This window comes from Sus scrofa, chromosome 7, assembly GCF_054392235.1.
Source record: "Sus scrofa isolate SSC_HxYL_T2T_F1_AM1 chromosome 7, Sscrofa_HxYL_maternal_Yorkshire_Landrace_v2.0, whole genome shotgun sequence".
NCBI lineage: Eukaryota > Metazoa > Chordata > Mammalia > Artiodactyla > Suidae > Sus > Sus scrofa.
In genome coordinates, this window is record NC_139389.1 from 41,192,728 (window position 1) to 41,213,490 (window position 20,763).

Sequence of the window (20,763 nt, forward strand, 5' to 3'; positions counted from 1 at the left end):
AAACTGAAAATCATTAGGGATAAAACCTGTACTTGCTTCAACTAAGAACTGAGACAGAGTATCAAAGGTGATTTTCCTGCCATTTCTGGGTGTGGAAGATAACCTGGGAAATGTAGTCAAGACCCCAAAATTTAGAAATCTCAGGGTGTTACCTGGGAACAGCATTGGCTCTCCTCAGGGTGACTCCCCAGGACCACGCAGGCTGACTCTTTATCCCAGGTGGCCTCTCCAAACACCTGGGAGAAGGTGGCTGTCAGAGCGAGAGGTTGCTCAGAACCACTGCAGCTCATACTTCTGAATCTGGGGAACCAAAGGGAGTAATCAATGCAAAAACAGGATTTGAGGGTGGAGCAACAGGGAGAAGCAGCTACCCCAGGACAGTGGTCAGTGTGGTGGGAAAACAAGCTGGGCTGGAGAAAGGTCATATGCTATGTGGCAGACATGCCTCTGAAGGCCTTTCTCTTTTTCAGAACTGATGCCACCAAGGCCTGGCCCACTTATCTTGCCAGGTACTCACCTTCCCTGCCACTTTTAACCGATTGAAGTGAGAGACCTTAGTGGCCTTCACCAATATATATATTTACAGGACACCTGCACAGACATGCTCCTGTGTTCCTGGGGACAAGGACATGTAAACCACCCTCAAGTCAACTCTTTAACTAGACCACCAGGGAAAACCAGTTCTGCCAAAGCATCCAGGACCTTTCCACGGCTCGATCCAGCCCATGCCTGTGAAGTGTGACCCAAGTCCCAAATCCCAGTCCTCCAAAGCCAGCCCCCTGGAGCAGGAGAAAAACACTTGGGAGAACCCAGCTGGCCACAACTGGTATTTAATCCCTATCAGCCAGGGAGTTCCTGTTGTGGCTCAATGGTAACGAACCTGACTAGTATCCATGAGGACACAGGTTCAATCCCTGGCCTTGCTTGGTGGGTTAAGGATCCAGCATTGCCCTAAGCTTTGGTGTAGGTTGCAGACTTGGCTTGGAGCCCGTGTTGATGTGGCTGTGGCATGGGCTGGCAGCTATAGCTCCGATTCAGCCTCTAGCCTGGGAACCTCCAAACCTACATGTGCTGCAAGTGTGGCCTTTTAAAAAAAAAAGGGGTGGGGTGGGGGGAGTTCCTGTCGTGGCACAGTGCAAAGGAATCCAACTAGTATCCATGAGGATGCGGGTTTGATCCCTGGCTTTACTCAGTGGGTCAGAGATCTGGCATTGCCATGAGCTGTGGTGTAGGTCACAGACTCGGCTCGAATCCCGCATTGCTGTGGGTGTGGCGTAGGCTGGCAGCTGTAGCTTCGATACGTATGCCAAGCTACGCTGGGAACTTCCATATGCTGCAGGTGTGGCCCCAAAAAGTAAAAAATAAATAAGTAAACCCATTAGCTGGAAGCCCACCATCTCCAGGGGCCAGCACGTTCCATGTGCAGGTTTTGGCTCTTTACAGAGCACGGCATTGCACAGAAGCGAATGAAAGGAGTCTTGCCTTTCTCAGAGAAGGCCGAGCCTGGTGCAGCAGCTGGGTCCATGTCTGCCCCTTCTGTTGTAACCATGTGACTACTATACCACCCGAGCTGGTAAGCCCCAACAATGCCAACTGCAAACGAGTCAAGATGACAGCTGGGGATCCAGGTGGAACATTTTCTGAAGCTTGGGAGGAACTAAAAGGGCTTGTCTCCCTGGGAACAGGCCTATGCACTAGCTGTTGCTCTGTGAGCTGGCATCTCAGCCTTGTCTCATTCAGAAAACTGCCCAGTGTCCCCCCTCCCCCACCAACACCACCAGGCTGACCTCCACTAAGTTCAGGCCCTTTTCATGCCCAGGCTTGGCTGGCCCCAGCCCTACTGCTTTACAGCCCTTTCCCACATGACCACAAAGGACTGAAAAAGACCCTGCAGAGAGTTAAGCTCCTAAAAATAAAAGACTCCACAAAACTCCAAATCACCACCAATACATTTATTTGGGGGAGAAAGGGTCAGATCGTACTAGGAACTTGAAACTGGGTAGGACTAGAGACACTGATCTGTCTAATGTCTGGGTGTTTACAACTGAACAGGTAACAACCAGATCCTGCACGTGAGGCATCACCATTAAACCAATGAACACTGGACAAGGGCGATACATTCTGGGTGGTCACATGATTTCCCATTCAGAAGGTGCTGCCTTCTTATCAGAAAAGTAGTGTTGAGAAAAACGAAGGCAGAACCTAGCAAGAGCTTCCTAGCATAGGCCTGGACATGATGGTGGCCTCATGAAGGGGATCGAGCTGTATTTACAAAGCAGGAGAGCGACGCTCCCAGCTGAGCTGCAGGAATGGAGCCTGGGGCTGACTTGAGGGGTGTGGCTGGGGGGTGGGACCTGACCCTGTGAGCCTTCACCCATCCAACCTGGGCCCCCACAAGCCATTCTCCGGCCCCCTGCACGGGGCAGACTCGGCAAATCCACAAAGGGAGAGGACTTTGCCCCAGTTCCCCAGCCTCACCCCATCTTCCCCAGGTGCAATGCTGAACAATCCACTGGGCGAAGCCTTATCCCCACCCAACCCCTGATTCTGGACAGACACATGGCAAATATGGAAACCAAAGCCCAGCTGTGCTAGGTGTTGCTGGGTTGGTCATCTTACAGGTGCCCGGAGATGATCAGGCCTCACGCATAGTAGCCAGGCTGAGACTGGGTGGTTGTTTTGTTTTTGTTTTTTTTTTTTTTTCTTGGTGATTCAGGTTACTCCAGGGCAAAACACGATCCTGATGACACCCGGCGGAAAAGCAGACTGGAGCCACGGAAGAGCTGGCCCTGGGTTGGAAGGAGTCAGGTCAGTGAACGGGGAGGCCGTGCTTCCCATCCATACACCCCAGAGCAAGGCCAGGGTGAGACAAGGAAGGGCCTGACAGCTCAGGGCCCCCAGGGTTGGAGGTGGAGGACCTAGGTTTTGCATTCCTAGAGACCAAGGTCAGAACCTGCTCTGTGCTGAAGCACAGGGAGCAGTTCACTTCATGCCTTGAGGTGTCCACTGTCGATGGGGCTGCTGAGTAGGAAACTCCAGAGGAGACTGGCTGCCTTTCTGGCTTCAGAGCCCACGTGGTCCAGGTCCTCCAACACCACAGATATGCTCAGATGTATGGAGAACCAATTGGAGTCGCTGGGAAGACCCACCTCTGTCTCTGGTCTCCCTGCTTCCCTCTCAGTCATCCTTTTCTCAACCTTGAGGCCAGTCAGCATGCTGGCTCCTCCTCCCCACACCACTGCCCCATTTTACTGAGAGGCCAACCAAGGCCAGGAAAAGACATAAACCTGCTCTGAGCCAACCTCCTGGATCCTTGACCTCTCAGCCCTAGAGCTCCAGCCAGTAGAAGGGTGCTTAGGCACAGAACACAGAAATCTCAAGAATGGTGCCCTGGCCAAGGCTTCCCTGGGCAGCTGGCTTCCCTGGGCAGCTGGGAAGTCCTGCAGGAGGGAAGGGCTGGCAGCTGCATTTTCAGCCTGGGTTACTCGCAGTGTAAGTTCTTGGGAAGTTCCCTTGCAGCACAGTGGTTTTAAGGATCTGGTGTTGTCACTGCAGTGGCCCAGGAACTTACACATGCAGAAGGTCAGGCCAAAAAAGAAAAAAAAAGTTCTTGGGTTTCTCCACCTACCCCCATGGGCTCCTTCATACCGGTTCCAAGAGTCTTTAAGAGTCAGGAAGACCTTGTCTGATGTGTAATTTTTTTTTTTCCATTTTAAAAACTTATTGGGAGTTCTGGTCGTGGCTCAGCCGTTAACAAACATGACTTGTATCTGTGAGGATGTGGGTTTGATCCTGGCCTTGGTCAGTGGGGTGGGTTAAGGATCCGGCGTTGCCATAAGCTGTGGTGTAGGTTGCAGACGTGGCTCGAATCTGGTGTGGCTGTGGCTGTGGCTGTGGCTGGCAGCTATACCTCCTGATTTGACCCCTGGGCTGGAACCCTCCATGTGCCGAGTGCGGCCCTGAAAAAAAAAGACAAAAAATAAAATAAAACAAAATTAAAATTAAAATTTTATTGAAGTTTAGTTGATTTACAAGTCTGCTGTGTAATTTTTAAATAAATCCAGACCCATCTACTTCAAATCCTTTCTAAAATACAGTGAAAATTTAATTGAAATACCTCAAACCAAAAGTCTACGCATTCTCCTCATCCCTCTTTTTTTCCCCTGATCAATGAGGCGGGAAAGTGGGGAAACTCTGCCCCTGGGAAGCATGCTTACCTGCACGCTCAGGTACTTCCAGCAGTGGATCCAGGACTTGAACACTGGGGAGTAAGGGGGGAGCCCGGCCTGCAGCCTGCCCGGGAAGGAGAGCAGGTTAGACCCAGAGAACAAACGGATCAGCCAAGGAAAAGGAGCCCTCGTGACAGAATGGCTTGGAGCTGCCACCACCCAGGCTGAATCACAGCTTCATCCCAAAGGGTCCGATGAATCCCAGAGGATGCCCGGGTGCCTGGTGGGCTAAGCCCACACAGAGGCTGGGCAGGAGGGGGCAGAGCATTGGATGCGCCCAGCCAGGCACCCCCCAGGAGACTCGGCAAGGTGCCCAGTGGCGGGGCGCACACATACCCGCAGTTGTTCACAGCCATGAGGTCACCAACCAGCAGGAAGGGGTAGGTCAGCATGCTCACTGCGATCTGCGGGGACACGTGTCAGGGAGCTGCCCACCGCTGCCCTGGGCTCAGGGAGCAGGGACACACTGGGCCCACACCCCATACAGAGGCCTGCCTCCAGCCACCACCAGAGCTGGCCTACTGGGTCCCCCCTCCCCAGGCCCTTGGCACAGAGGGAAAAGCAGCTGGCTTGACTTACCCCCATCACAAATTTGGTGTAGCTGCGGATGGCCAGGGCCTGGCTGAACTGGAGACAGAAAGGAAGACCGGTTTGCCCCAGTTACCTTGGGACGCAGACTTCAGACTCACAGGCTCCCGCCCGGCCATGCGGCCCAGTCTGTGGCCCCCTTCATCGACCCCACCCACTGTACGTGCTGTGCTCCGCTCCCTTTCAGGGCCTGCCAGTGGCTTCCATGGCCTTGTGATCAGAGGCAAGAGGAGAGCCGGAAGGCAGAAGTGGGATAACCAAACTGAAGGGATCTGTGACCCAGCTGGGGACAGTGAGCAATGAAGACCACACAGGTGGGACCATGGGCTGTGGCCTCTGAGCTGCAAGGGCCGGGCCTTTGTCTGCCTTGACCTGTGCCCAGAGCTTGGCCCACAGTAAGTCCTCACACCCACTCAAATATCCAGACACTGAATTCTGGGTCCTCTGGTAAAAGGTGAAGGGAGAACTCAGGGCTTACTGATGCTCCGCCCTCACCAAGCTCTTGTCCCCTTCAGCCCCCAACTCCTAAATTCAGCTTTGCCACAAAAACAGCCCTCAACGAGGAAAGGTGACTACCCCTCTCTCAGCTTCCTGTGACAAGGCCACCCTGGGTGGAGGTCTGCTCCGCCCTCTGCCCGCGTGGCAGCCTCATCTTAACTTTTAAGCCACAGGTGGAAGAGCACTTGAAAAATTCTGTCAATGAAGCACTTGCTGCTGTTGTCAGTGAGGGAAGTGCAGCAGCCCTGCTCAAACACCTGCTCACTCGGGTTAGGGGAAACCAATCAGCTGCGGGACATCCTCTCCCAGGACACCTAGCTGTCCCAGCCTTGTTCTGCATGCGACAGCAGCAGCTCATCCACTCATAACGCCCTGAGAAAGGGCAGGGCCATGGCAGTGCCGCTGTAATTGTAGGTAGGAGCTGGTCTCCATGGAGCCACCTGAATTTGCCTACACTGAAAGGCCAGAAAGACTTGCCCACCCAAGTCAAACAGCCTCGGTTTCCCTTGGAGCAGAGCTCTCAGTGGGAGCGGGCACTCCTCCCCACACAGACACCTTCCCGGAATCGCCCCCCAGAGCCGCCCTTCCGGGGCCCAGACACAGACACACGGAGACTAGGAGCCCCCTCCTCCCCCCATACCTCACAAGGTGATCCTGGCAGACAGGTCCCAGCTCCCAGGAAGCCCTGTCCATCACTGCTCCCCACCTCCTACCTGAGTTCAGGCAGAACCAGCCAAACTATCAAATTCCTAGGTACCTTTCCTCAACAAGTGCCTTTTACAGGGACCAAGGGCTCCCCAGACCTGACCCAATCTGCGGAGAGGTCAGTGCCCGCCAGGCTGTGGAGATGGCTGCTAACCACACAGTGGGGAGCGCCTGCACAGTACTCTTCCTAGCTGACTGAGAAACCTTAGGAGGAAGGCACCGCAGTCCGGCACAGGGAAAGACTGAGTCCCAGCCCAGTGCCCCTGGAGAGCCCTTCAGTCTGTGGGTCTCAATGCATCTGTAAAGCAGGATGTTATACCTGCTCTGTTCCCTTCACCACTAGGGCACTGTCGGGATCAAATGTCATAATGTTCACAAAAGGACTTTCAAGAGCCTAAAACAGAGTTCCCACTGTGCACAGTGGGTTAAGAATCCGACTGCATTGGCTCAGGTCGCTGGGGAGGTGTAGGTTTGATACCTGGCCCAGCTCAGTGGGTTAAAAGATCTGGCATTGCAGCAGCCCTGGGAACTTCCATATGCCACGGGAGAAGCCATTCCAAAAAAAAAAAAAAAAAAAAAAAAAAGCAAGCATAAATACTAAGCCAAAGTGAAAGGGTTATTAGGTTATTATTAGCCGGTCTATGTCACAATTTTCTGAGCCCTAGCTGGGTCACTGCCTCAAGCCAGCCTTGGAAAAGCTGGGGTCTATTTTATCTGAGAAGCTTCCCCGGGGATGAGTAGCTATAAACCCTGGGACATTCAGTTACCCATCTCGTCTCTCAAGGCTATTCTCTCAGAGGCCAGGTCTTCTCCTGAGCCCCCTCCCCCGAGGCCCTGTCTAGCCCCCAAGGCCTGGTGCTCAGAATCCCAGAGTCCTCAAGTCTGCCGCAGACCCTGAGCACTAGCAGTACATGGAAAGATGGACAAGTCCTTGTTCCAACCAACCTGGGAACCTGGATTCTGGTCGTTCCCCAGCCCCCCTGGGGTGTCACTCACGCTGTCATCCACCAGGTAGGCATTGATGAAGTGGGCCAGCAGGTTACAGCCCCACAAGAAAACCACATCTCCCAGGAGGTGAGGGATTAAGCCACTAAAAAACAAGGTGAGCAAAGATGAGCAGGGGCAGGAGGGAATCATTTCCTGGGGGCCTCCATCCCAGGAAGCAGGCAGGGATGTTCCAAGCTCAGAACTTCAGCATTATCAACAGGCATCACATCAGGAAGGAGCCTACACAGGCCATGTGGCCAGCAGCCATTCATACCAGGAAAGCAGCGTTCCTTTCTCCATGGGAGTGTGGGGACGGGAGGGGGTGTGTGTGTGTTTGATATGCCATATCTGACACCACAAGTTTAGCTTATGCTCTCGCAAGCATAAGCTTTCAAATCACAGAAGCTGGCCTTAAGATGTGAATGATGCAAAATCTTGGATTTTCAAATGCAGATGAAAGAGTACCTTAGCAGTTTCCCCCTGGTTTCTCTACCTAATCAACTCTCACAAGACACTTGGCTCAATGCATCTGTGCCTTCACCCCTGGAATGTTGCACTAAAGATATTCCATATAAGCTTTTGCAAGGAGGGCTGACTTTTAAAGCCTTCGGAGTTCCCAATGTGGCACAGAAACAAATCCGACTGGTATCCATGAGGATGCGGATTTGATCCCTGGCCTCGCTCAGTGGGTCAGGGATCCAGCGTTGCTGTGAGCTGTGGTATAGGTCACACACGTGGCTCAGATCCCGCGTTGCAGTGGCCGTGGTGTAGACCAGTGGCTACAGCTTCAATTCGACCCCTAGCCTGGGAAACTCCATATGCCACAGGTGCAGCCCTAAAAAGCTAATAAATTTAAAAATAAATAAATAAATAAAGTGACAGCCTTTAGCATAAGCAGTCCTACCATTTGGAAGCTTCCCTAAGATACACTGCTGAGGCCAAAGAGCCAGACCTATGATCAGTGGGTCCTGTGTGCCACTTATTTTTTAAATGTTTATTTGCTTGTTTAGGTATAAAATGACTTGGAGCAACTCCATGAGAATGGCTGTCTCTTCAAGAGGTGATGCATCATTGATTTTTGAATTTTTAAAAATCTTATTTCAAAATTTCTGAAAAGTTCACAAGACTTATCAATATCCCTCATACCAGGACATATGTATGATAGGGGAGATAGTGATAAAATGAATCTTCCTGAATGCAATTTCCAATCCTGTTGCCTTCACCTGTGTTCAGACCGACTTTTCACACATGTAGTCAGTGCTGAGTACATGTATCACCTGTTTTACAAACACATGAAGAGAAAAAGAACCCAATGGGTGAGAATCTGGTGTGTGGGAATCCTATTCACACACCAGAACAGAACATAGACGATGAGTGTGAAAAAGGCCTGGGGTGGGGTTTTAGAGTCTGAAATACCAGTCATATAGGCAAGTATTATTTTACACGTGTGTGTGTACATCTATACATAAATGTGTGTGTGTAAATCAGGGTTTGTCAACCTTGGAACCATCAACATTTAGGGCTGAGTAATTCTTGCTGAAGGGCTGACCTCTGCCTTGCAGGATCTTTAGCAGCATCCTGGCTTCTACCCACTAGATCCCAGCTGCGACAACCATAAGATGTCTCCCATTACAATGTCCCCTGGGGCGAAATCACCTCCTAATGGGAACAATGTACACACACACCCACACATACGCCTACATGTGGGACACCTCGTGACTAGGAAACTATGACATGAGTTAACAGAGTCCCTTGTCTAGTATACTGTGTACACAATGGCATGTACGTCACTGGCCAGACCTGGCCTCTGGTTCTGTTTGCAGTTCAGTCTTTTTGGGCTGAGCTTCCTTTATAGGGGAAGGAAGGTGGGTGTGAGACACACGGAGGGCAGGGGGCCCAGGGCCTTCAGGAGGTCAAGGGCCCCGCCGATGGCTGCTTTGCAGAAATACACGCCTACCAGTGGGACCAGGCCTTGACTTTTCAAGAGAAGCCAGAAAGAAAGATTGTTAAAGGAAGTACCCTGAATGTTGACTATGAGGAACTAATCTGTCAGAAATGCTGTGTCCATCAGCTGGAGTCAGCCTGGGAGCTGCCAGGGCTCGACCTCAGTCCCAGTCACAGACTTCCCGTTATTTTTTGGCAGTGAAGCCAAGGGCGATGGAAGACCTAAAGACCTCCTGAGACCAGCCCCAGAGCAACCGGATGGGAGGGGCAGTGAGGTTGGGAGGGTGGGGGAAGTGAGTCCACCCCCTCCCCGCCCAGCGTGCTGGACAGACAGTACCATTTCTGCGTGAGCCGTGATCTGGAAAGAGCTGTGCAGCTTTGTCCCGACGATCACAGAACACACATGCTGTGGAGCTCTACGGGCTGAGGTGCGGCTACTCAGGCGGGGACAGAGCCCTGTGGTTAGTCTGAGGCCGGCAGCTGCGGCCTGGGAGGTTGAGAAGGTGCCTGTTAGTAGAGCCGTGCCCTGTGGCCAGTTCTGGAGCGTATAAACTCACGTACACAAAGAATCCCAGCAGCCCCTCTTCTTTGAAAATCTTCCCAATGGAGCTCAACACGCCGCTGTGGAGAACACAGGAATACGAGGTCACCCCGTCACCCTGGAGAAGCCCAGGCCTGTGCAGAGCGGAGCCTACCACTCCTGCTCACGGCCATCTGGTCCTGACCAGGACAGGGACGGGAAGTTCCTGTTACCAGGCAGAACCCATGTGGAGAAGCTCAGAGCTCTTGTTTAGGGGCGAGGGGTGTCCACACCATCCATGGAGACTGGAAACCCAACCACCCAGGGACAGCGCCCTGGTTCTCTACTGCTGCTTCTGTGGATCTGGAATGTGGGAATGACCCTTCCAGCCTGCGCCGCTGCAGAGGCGACGGCCGTCTCCTGTCTGGCCCTAGTGCTTATCTCTGGCTGACCACCTTCTGGCAGAGAAGCCTGTGTGCCCGACAGAGAGAGGAGGCGGGTGGCGAGGGCAGAGAAGGAACAGATCAGACCGTCCAGACACAGCCTGGGAAAAGGTGCCTGGCCCTCCCTAGCAGGGAGCCCGTGAGGCTCTAATGCGGCCACAGCACCAGTCAGAGATCAGGGCACAGGCTGGGGGTTCTTAGGTTTGACACACAAAGTAGGCTCAAGAGTCACCTCTGTGACCCGTGAAGTGCCAAATGGCCTATCCGGCATGGAGACTCTGCAAAGCTGAGGGGCTGAGGGGGGCGGCCAGGAGAAAGACAGGGGTAGCTGGAGCCCTGCCAGGCCTCATTACCCTTCTTCTCAGGCCCATGGTTCAGCCCACTGGGCTCTGAGCCAGATCATCCCCTCCTGGTCCCGCCTGCCAACGCTGAGTTTCAGTCTGGGGGGAATGGGCCAATTTCCCATGAGTGAACCCAAAATGAGGCACCACGGCAGCCAGGCTTCCCGGGACAGTGGCCTCAAGGACAGCTGCAGAAAACAGCTGAACCCAGGAAACAAGAATCCGAGAGAGGAAGGGGAGCAGATGTAGCCTCCTGCCACACGCCTCCAGGATCCATCTCCTGTCCTGCCCTGAGCCTCAGAGGAGCAGGGAGGGCACAAGTGCCCCAGGAAGGACTGTGTCAACACACCTAGGCTGCCAAAGCGCCCAGCTCAGTGCCAGGTACAGCAGGTGCTGGCTAAGTATTTGGTAAACAATGCCACAGGGTGGCCAGCACTTGGCTGAGGATGAAAGGAGCTTTTAACCAGCTTCTGTGACAGCTGGAGAAATGGCTAGGGCATAGCCTGGGAGTCAAGGAGGGAGCCCCACCAGGACTCCCAGTCTTAGCAGACTCCGGTCCCACCCGCCCTCCGCAGGACATCTAGGCTCATTCAGGGCAGCTCTGGACGAGAGAGGGACTACAGAAGCTACCATCCCATTCCTCTGAAGCTAGCACGTTAGAACTGGGGCAGAAAAGGGGCAGCAGCTGACCCCAGCAGGGCCTGTACTGGCAGGCTCTGAATAGCCAATTTGGAGAAGAATCACCCACCTGTACTTGGCCTCCCGTCCCACAAACTGGACCATGCAGCGCATTGAGATGACTGAGGAGAAAGAAAACACACACAAGTGACATGGTGGCCAAAGCCCATGACTTCCCAGCTCTGGAGTGGCCAGCACGGTGGCCCCTGCACAATAGAGCCTGCATCAGGGCACAGGAGCAGAGGAGGGCCTCTGGGGTTCCCCGTCACACCCCGTGACCACAGCATCCATTCCTTCTGCCAGGACTCCTGGCCAATCCCGGTACCATTTCCCTGGAGTCCTACCGCTGCCCAGCTACAGTCCTCAAGGGGTCACCCCAAGGTGGAGACGCAGCCTCCTAGGGGGCGGCTCACCATGCAGGGGGTGGGCCAGCATGCGGGACACGCACTGCATCATCATCTCATAGGAGGTCTGCAAGAAAGCAGAAGGCAGGCACTCAGTCCAGCCTCTCTCTGGAACTGGCACTCATGGGGAGCTGTGAGCACTTACGGGGGGAAACCAGGACCCCGCAGTGGAGTCGGTCTACCTCAGATGACCCCCGTCACTGGCACACAACTCCCTCTATCCGGGAGTGCTGCTGGGTCCCAGGCCAGGCCCCACAGCAGCTGAGAGGCATTTCCGGCATCGTCCACACTGGGGCTGCTTCCACATCCCACCCCGCCATGCACACGGGAGGACGCACTCTGTGACGCTCCAGTGACCTGCCCAGCTTGAAGATGAGAAACACTCAGACTCCCCTCTCCAACTCCAGATACCCACCTCCTTCACCACCTTCTTCAGAGAAGTCTTCATGTCATCCTTGTTGGACACCTGCTCGATCTCATCGGGAGGGAAAACCTAAGATGCAAAGAATGAAGTTCAAAAGCAAAGCACAGCCATGCCTCTTGGATACAACTTTGAAGGGAGGGAGAGGACAGGAAGCAGCTCCTATGATTTTCTTGGCAGCGTCCACCAGCAGGGCCTGCCTCAGGGGAAAAGCTCCTGCCTGGGGTCGCAGCTGTGAGAAGGCGGGTGGATTTGCCAGCTGCTCAGACCCAGCGCCAGACCACCAAGGTCTGGAGTCTGGCCTTGGTGCTGGGGTGGAGCCCGGCTCTGTCTGGAAGCAGAGAAGCAGGACTGGTGCACACAGCTGCCTCCGGGGGTGGCAGGGAGCTCTGGAGAACCTGGGGCTCACCTTCTTCATGCTGCCCCGGGTAACGGTGGAGAGGGCGTTGGACATCAGCCGGGGGCTCAGGCCTCGGAACAGCCCTATTTTCCCATCCACTTGCACAATGTACTTGGCTATGAGAAAGCAGAGGTGGCAGCGTCACGCCCAGTCCAGACGCACCCACTCCTGGGTCACATTCACACCCAGACGGGATGCAGCCTGTCGCCCTCAGCACACGCTGACCTCAGTCACAGAAGGGAGCGTTGTCCAGGACCCCAGAAATAACCAGCCCCACCCCCCAAATGTCTCCTCCAGCCCTTTTTCTTCCTAAAACCTTCAAAACATATTTTTTGACAAGTCCACACATTTTCTCTTTTGTAGCTTTGACAAATCTACTTGGCAAGCTTAGCCAGTTTTTCAACTCAGCAACTTAAGTGCTGCAACTTAGGAGCCAGGTCTGTTGCTTATGAAAGACATTTTTCTCCAGGAAAGAAAAAAACTGCCCACAGGCAACGATGGAAGTTTGCAACCAGTGTCCCCCGAGCACCCACAAGGAGGGTTGCCCCCAACTTGTCACTGTGCTGCATCCAGGATCCCATCTGGCACCTATTGGCATTTATTAATCACATAATAATGGGGGGAAACAGGTGAAGTAACTAAATCAGAGGTACTGATGAACTATTCTACAGAAAAACTGAAGTGGTCGGGGACGCTGGACACTCCCTGTCTGAGTCAATGTTCTTTCATTAGGGTCTTGAAAAGGATACTTTCTTAATGTTTTGTTGTTTTATTCCATATCAGCTTTTAAACGACGTTCAAAAAGGAGAGGCCTTTTCATAAACCTGTGCACTTGGAAGCTAACAGAACATTCCCTCAGACAATGTGCTCCCCTCAGACCTGCGACTCTGGCTCTCCAGCACCACACAGTGGCAGGAACCAGGAACCCCAACTCAGCAACTAAAGCACCTTTCTCTCCTCTGCCACTTGTCGGCCAACCCGCAATTCCATGCGGCAGCTGGCAAGGGCTTTCCCTGGGCTGAGAGTACCTGCTACCTGTGTGCCTGGCTTCCTGAGGTGGGGGTGGGGCTGGAAAGAGAGGAGCAGGAGGAGAGAGGACGCCTGGTGACATGGCAAGGATGCACCCAGATTTGCAGAGAGAACAGGCAGAAAGTTTGTTCTGGGAAGGGGAGCTCCAGCCAGCAGAAGGAAGCTGGTGCGGATAAAGCCTGAGTGTGATCTCCAGCAGGACACTTAAGCTCTATCTGATTTGCACACCAGAAAAAAAAAAAAAAAAAAAAAAGAAATAAAGAACCCTATTTCTCCCCATCTCAGAGCTGAATTATGAACAAGTGAGAGCAGAGAACGGTGTGCAGCAAGGCCCAGAGAGGCCTTGTGGGACCAGATGGCCCCTGGTTGGCCACGGGCTCCATCATCCCATGGTTTCTCTGCAGGCCTCCGAAACCTCTCCAGGAAGTCCTCTCCGAGGAGAACATCAAAGAATGTTACGGCAGCTGTGGCGCTTTTCACAGTGATGGGGAGTAGATTCTGTTCAGACAATCTCTGGGCAGCCAGACAGCGGAGCCCCCACCCCACTTCAAAAGCAGGGGTGGTATCGGAAAGGCCCACAGGGCACCTGCTTACAACGTCTGGACTGAAACAGCATTTATGTAAATAGGGAGGGAGTGCACCTCAGAAGTCTGCTCATCTTTGCTAGACACAATAAAATGACTGTCAAGACCCCTCCACCCTGAGTCCTTTTGGGAATGACTATGCGACATGGGCAGAGCCTGTCTGGATTCCAGCCTCTCTGTGGGTCAAGCAAGTATAGCCGTGTACAGAGGACCCACACGGAGGGGCTGGCGGCCCATCACCCCCGCCTTCCACAAATCCAGCGTTCATTCTATATACTGGCTTCGTTGTACTGGGGGGCGGGGATTCTTGAATCTGAGTCGTCCTCCTCCCCTACACTGACAATTTTTAAAAGAAACAAATATGAACAGATTTGCCCACAAAGCAACATGTTCTGCCTGACCCCACACTGGACTCAACAACCAGGCGGCAAAACTGGAAGAGAAACATGACATCAGATTTGGCCATCAGTGTGTGAAGTGAAAAAAATGGTGACTGGAGGCGAGGCCCCAAGTTATTTGCAGAAAGAAAGGCTTTCAGAGAACATTCTGACCAGATGGATAAGATGCGCAGAGGTGGAGGAAGCATAAGAGGATCAGCCTGGCTGTAAAAGCAGAGAGCAAGGGTCCATTTAGAGAAGGCGGTGCGGGTGGGGACTGGGAGGGGACAGGGATGGGAGATTTGAAATGGCCTTGGCCAGCTGTGGGCCAGGGGGTGGGCAGCACTGGCAGCCATGTGGGCTTTGTGGGCATCAGGCCAGCCCCACCATGGTGGGCTTCTTGATGGAGAGACCTCTGGCAGGCGGAGCCGTGGGCGGCCGAGAGCAGGGTGCTTGTGTGAAGGGCTGGGTGTGAAGAAGCTGGCAAGTCTGGGGCCAGGGTAGCTGGCGGCCCGCCTGAGCCCAGGCAGCTGATCAGGGCACTTCAGAGGTGAAGCACCTGTACTGTTCCGTCGTCGGGGAAAGGAAGTACCCAAGTGAGCAGGCACCACTGCCTGGAGAACTCACGGGAACAGGACAAAGGAAAAGAATCCAGGAGGCCCCAACAGGTCTCCTGCTGGAGCAGCAGGAAGGCAGAAGAACGGCTAACAGGGACAGGGCAGCTGGTCTGCTCAGAAGGTGAAAGGCAAACTACCCGCACCCCCGCTTCCAGGCACAGCCTGGGGTGGCCAGGATGAGAGGGACCATCGTCCTGGACTGCCCTCCTCCCAGGTGCCTTCCTGCCGCCTGGGCTGACGGCTGGCAGCTCAGGCAGAGGAGCTGGACCAAAGCTGTGTTGGTTACCGGCTCCCACCCCGACACCCCACTGCCTCTGACCTCTCTTCCATGCTGGCTCCCACTTTGGGTGCCCTGTGCTGCCTGGCATGTTCCCTGGGGCCACCTGGGCCTGCTCCCTGTGTGACGCTTCTTTTTCGTCTCAGTGTAGGCCTTCCTGCCTGGGAAGCACACTCACCGTAGGTGAAGAAGCTCGGCAGGTAGAGGACCTTCCTCCCCAACACATTGGTCCCAATGGTGGGGGGCATCGGCTCATGACCCACCTTCAGAATCAACAAAAACAAAGGTAAAGTCAGATTCTGCTATGGATGCAGTCTCACTGCTTCTCATCTTTCCCAGGCCTCTAACGCTTTTCCCACAAAGTCTAAAGCAGCTCTGGTTGATGTTCTCCCCATGAAAGTGTACCTAAAATTTTATTTGGTCTTTGTAGGGCCCCCACCCACAGCATATGGACGTTCCCAGGCTAGGGGTCAAATCAGAGCCACATTTCCCAGCCTACACCACAGCAATGCCAGATCCAAGCTACAGCTGAGATCTGCACTGCAGTCTATAGCAACGCCGGATCTTTAATCCACCGAGTGAGGCCAGAGATTGAAGCCACATCCTCATGGATATCAGTCAGGTTCTTAACCCGATGAGCTACAATAGGAACTTAATGTACCTGAAATTTCATCCTAACCAAGACAGTGTCCATAACTATCAGCATCACATCATCTCCCCAACGCACAGAAAGGGCCAGGCCCAGACACCACCCTTACCGCAAACTGTCACCCCACCCTCAACATTCTTACCTTCCAATTCCAGATATTTCCAGTGCAGAAAACCCCCACGTTTATGTACTTAAAACCCCATGTTCATCCCAGAAAAAAATCTCAGTTAATTCTCATCTCCAGGTTAAAAACTCCAGGCAAGTCTCGATCCAAAGTGTGCCCACACCAAAACACATCGCATCCAAATCTTAGCCCTAAACTTCAGATCGCTCACTCACCCTGCACTCAGATTTCCTACTGCACCCACCGTGAGTGTCAACTCATCTGTCCCTCTCACCCCTGGGCAGAGCAAACTGTCACCTCAAATGTCAGCTGCTCCTTAAACTCCTCAACTGTGATCTAACCCTGACCACCCTCTTTCCCTACTTTCCTGTAACAGAATGACTTCCTCACTTCCTTTGATTTTTCTTTTCTTTCTTGGCCAACCCACTGCATGTGGAGTCCCCAGGCCAGGGATCAGATCTGAGCTGCAGTTACGACCTATGCCATAGTTGTGGCAACGCCAGATCCTTAACCCACTGTGCTTGGCCAGGGGTTGAACTTGGGTCCTAGTGCTCTGGAGATGCTGCCAATCCTGTTGTGCCACAGTGGGAACCCTGACCTCCTCATTTCTGTGGGGTTATCATAATTCCTATCTGCCAAACTCACAGTTGGGTGAAGGACCAAGCCACCCAAACCCATGTGAGGAGGAGAGTTCTCTCCTGAGGGGTGAGGCCATGTGGTATGCTGCCGTTTAACGAGAAGGTTCTCTGCTGCCAGGCGAGAAGCAAGGATCAGCACCTTACTGGGGTGTGAGAAGGCTGTTCCCTGGCAGGAGGCCAGGCCACCAGCCCCTGCCCTCAGAGCAGGCCAGACGAACCCGTGGACCAGAGGAGCCCCTCTTAGATGTGGAAGAGGGTAGAAACAGCAGAGGTGGGAGGCTCTGCCTTATAGGTGGAACCAGGTATGTTTCTAGTGTTTTCTGGGCTCCATTTCCTTTCCTCTTCACCTTCGTCAAGTATTTCTGAAAGTTCAGGCTGTCCCTTGTGAATGGGATTCTGAGCTACGTGACAGGTTACCGATTATAAATTAAACACTCTCCAAGAGTGTCTCCATGGAGACCTTCCTCTAAAAAAAAAAAAAAAAAAAAATTCTAACCCAGGGGAATTGCAGGAAAGGGATGAGCCAGCTGACCCAAGCAGTTAGCCCTCCCCTTCCAGATCTTTCCCCTTCTGGATTAAACGCTTAAAGTTTCTGGAGTTAGTTTTGATTTTGTTCTCTCATACGGGAGTATTCCCTTTATACCCTCAACTCTCAGTCTGAGCCAGTGTTGTTTTGCTGCCTTACCCAGTCTAGTCACCACAACCGGGGAGCCCCCTCTATTCCAATTCCACCCTTAAACTTGCTGAGTCCCTTTACTCCGTATTCCCATAGCTCCCACCCAGGTTATCAAAGGCACACTGGCTGTATCTCACCCCTATTTCCCTCACTGAGTTTTCATTAAGTGTTCCCAAGTCTATTCACCCAACTTGATCCCCAAACCTGTTAACTTTGACCTAACCAGAGCCCAAGCTGCGGCTCTATAAAAGATACTGGCAGACCCAGTCCCTCAAATTTCCAAGTCTTCAAACCTAACACCGACGATCCTTTTCTTAGGCGCTGCATTCTTACTCATTTAATGCAGACCACCGCCAAATCTGCCACTCCATCCTGCCACCCAAACTGGGATCTGCTTTTTTGCAAAATGTTATCTCTGATTCCCAAGCTATTCCTGTAAGATTTCACCCTCAGGAAGTTCTCTTGTGGCATCCAGCGTTGTCACTGCAGTGGTTAGGGTCGCTGCTGTGGTATGGGTTCCATCCCTGGCCTAGGAGCTTCCACATGCCACAGGAGCAGCCAAAAAAAAATTTCACCCTCAAATATGTTACACTCCGCACCAGCTGCGTCCAAACGGATAGAGCACCTCAGTCACCACAACTGGGCTTACCTATCCTTACTCACCCACCAGGCAGTTCTTCTCACCCTCTGGACTCCCTCATTCCTCAATCCCCAATTCCCCATTCTCTCTCATTCCTCAACTGCCTTTCCAAATGACCCTTATTTCAATTTTCTTTTTAGACTCGTAAACCAAATCTACTAAGGTCCAAACAATGAAGCCATTTTCTAGTTTCCTTCACAGGGAGGCCCCCCCCCCCCAGTTCCTTGTACTCCAGCATCCTCTACTCTGCAGACACTCCTACTGGCCACCCTAAAGTCCCAGCCCTCACCCAGTCTCGCTCTATCATCCTTACTTCTCATCTCAGGTACCACCAGTTCCAAAAGCCTCAATTTCTCTCTCAAATCTGTAATCTCTGTTGCTTTAAATCCAAATTTTGTAAGAAGCTCTCACTCCCAAGTCAGGACCAATGTCAGTTTTGACCTTCCTCTGTTGGCCGTTTCCAAATCTCAGTTGCAATTAGATTCTAGTCAGGTGACCCAACGTCTCTGACTGAATATCCTCATTCCTTGTCATACTCGTCACATTCCAAAATCCAGTGCCCCCATTCCTGACCCCAGATTTCAATTACTTCTATTATCAAGTTCCTCTCATTTCAGTTGTATCTCTCACTTTTCAGCCATCATCAGAGCAGTAAATCCAATCCCCATTTGCCCCATCTTGAATTAATTCTCAAGTTTTGGTTAGCTCTTCATCTCAATTTTTACCTCCTCCCCTCACCTTAACTGAAAATTCTAAGCTAAATCTTCAGATATCAGTCTCCAGGCCGGAACCATCCTCTACAGGGTGCCCATCTCAGTCACACCCACCGAATTCTGCCAAATGCACTTCCTCCATCCCAGACCCACCCCCTTCCAGCTCCATCTCTCCCTTTCTTAAGCAACCCAATTCATCTGTCAGGCACTGCTGGTCCCCCCAAACATGCCAACCGCCCCTGCATGCCTCCATTCCAGAGACATCCTACCTTGGTCTCATTTTCTGCCAGCCCCTGCACATCCTGCCACCTTGTGCTTAAAATGCCCCTTCTGCCCAATTCCAATTTGCCTGTAACCCTTCAGCCCATACCCCTCCCCAACCATGACTTCAATTTTCTCCTCCAAATGCGTCATCCTTTCCCCCCAAAAGCCTCCTCCTAGCTCCCCTTTCCAGACAAACCTCCACTACCCCTCCCCCGCCCCCGTGTCGCCCTATCTGTTCCCCTCCCCCAAGGCACGTCATCACCGTCCCCTCCTCCCATCAAATCTGCCGTCGCCATCAAGTCCAGAGCCCCCATCTCCTTAAAACGATAGCTCTCCGGTGTTAAATCCTTTGCCTCCGCCCTTTCGCACCAAATTCTGTCACCGTTAAATTTAATGCTCCCGTCCCCTCCTCCCCGGAGTCTGATGCCCCTTTTTCTTTCTTAAACGTTTGGACCTGACTCTCTAGTCCTTTGTTTCCTCCAAACCACTGTAAGTCCATCTCTATTAAATCCAGAGTTCTTGCTTCCCTTCACCTTAAATGTGCCCATCTTCTGAATACTCTGCCTTGGCCCCCAAACCTCCTCCTCAGCCATTTGCCAAAACTTCCCGCCCCCCCCCATCGTTGCTTCTTTCCTCACCCCCAAATGCTGCCCCTTCCCTCCTAGTGCAAGTTCATCGCCTCCATTCTTTCATTTCCCAAACCTGTCATCCGTTCCATCGTCCCCTCCCCCTGCACCTCGTTCCTTCCTCTCTCCCAAATCTGACGCTGACCTTTTGCCCCTTCTCTTGCACCCCCAAACCCATGCCCCTTGCATCCTCAAATCACTTGCCGCTTTCCTCCTCTCCCACTCCTACCGCGCATCAACCCGCCGTCCCCGCCCCTCTCCTCAATACACCGCCATTGCCTCCCCCGCCCCCATCCTTCTCCAGACCCTGGCCTGTCACCTTCACATCGGCCCCCGCCTCCCTAAGACGCCCCTGGCTCCACACCTGGATGAGCAGCTTCACGTAGAGCAGCGGGTGACTGAGAGCCGTCACTCCTGCACCCAGCGCCACGAAAAGAGCCTCGGTGGTCGGGGCGTTGTCCCCGGAGCCCAGGCCCCCGGACGCGCCGTCCATCCTGCGGGCGGAGGGTTGCGCCGCAGGCCGAGGGTGGCGCGGGTGCGCGCGGTGTGCGGGCGGCGGGTCGCGAGCCCGGGCCTCGACCCCCGCCGCCGCTCCGCCGCGAGCTCCTGCTCCTGCTCCGGCTCCCGCCATTCCCGCGGCACCGCCGCGAGCCCAGGGCGCCACTTCCGGGTCCGAAGCCCCCATGGCGCCGGGCGGCGAGGTCACTCCCCCGTCACGTGACGGGCGGGCGCACCGCCCCTAAGCGCGTCGGGGGTGGGGCCGGGCCTCACCACTCGCGGCCGCGGGGGTGTGCGGCATCGTGGGACGGCTGGCGGTAAGCGCCAGTTGTGGGCCCCGGGTCGGGGTTGGGGCCTGGCTCTGCACTGGGCTGTGGCCCGGGGGTCAGTGGTTGCGGGCGACCCAGACTGTAGGCTCAGAGACCGTGAAGGCCGCCGCCAGCGCGGGAGCTCCCCCGGGGGGCCAGGAGAGCGGCGGGGGCGGTGCTCGGATGCTCCGCAAACGCCCTCAATTTGGTCTGAGGCGCTTGCAAGCCCCTTCCCTGGCTCGGAGTGTTGTCCGCAGTTCTGGACCCGACTCTTTGCGGCCCGGATCCCAGTCCTGCGGCCTCCTGCTGCTGGCCGAACCCCTCCGCGTTCTCCAGCCTCGGCATACTCCCTTTCCCTCCCCCCCAGGCCAAATCCGGCTGCCCCCTCGGCAGTTGTGGTCATTCTGCTTTGCAGTTGAGCCTCCGCCAACCTCCCTCACAGCTGCTGGTTAGAAAATACGTTTGCTCAAAAGTACTTGCGTATCTACTTCACTAGATGGAAAGGTTTTAACCAGTTTAAGCTTGCGTATCTCCTTCACTAGATGTGAAGGTTTTAACTAGTCAGCATGAGCACACGCAGGCATT

General features: G+C 53.8%; 1 protein-coding gene across 2 annotated transcripts; it reads right to left on the reverse strand.

The window, feature by feature from the left end:
* Positions 1-1,931: 1,931 nt before the first annotated feature.
* Positions 1,932-20,099, reverse strand: MTCH1 (mitochondrial carrier 1). Of its 2 annotated transcripts, none has more exon segments than NM_001244167.2 (12): positions 1,932-2,789; positions 4,218-4,293; positions 4,566-4,633; positions 4,809-4,856; positions 7,017-7,110; positions 9,513-9,572; positions 11,004-11,055; positions 11,347-11,404; positions 11,753-11,830; positions 12,168-12,274; positions 15,221-15,305; positions 19,737-20,099. In NM_001244167.2, coding segments are annotated over 12 exon segments (1,119 nt in total). In that variant the 5' UTR covers positions 20,058-20,099; the 3' UTR covers positions 1,932-2,717.
* Positions 20,100-20,763: the final 664 nt, after the last annotated feature.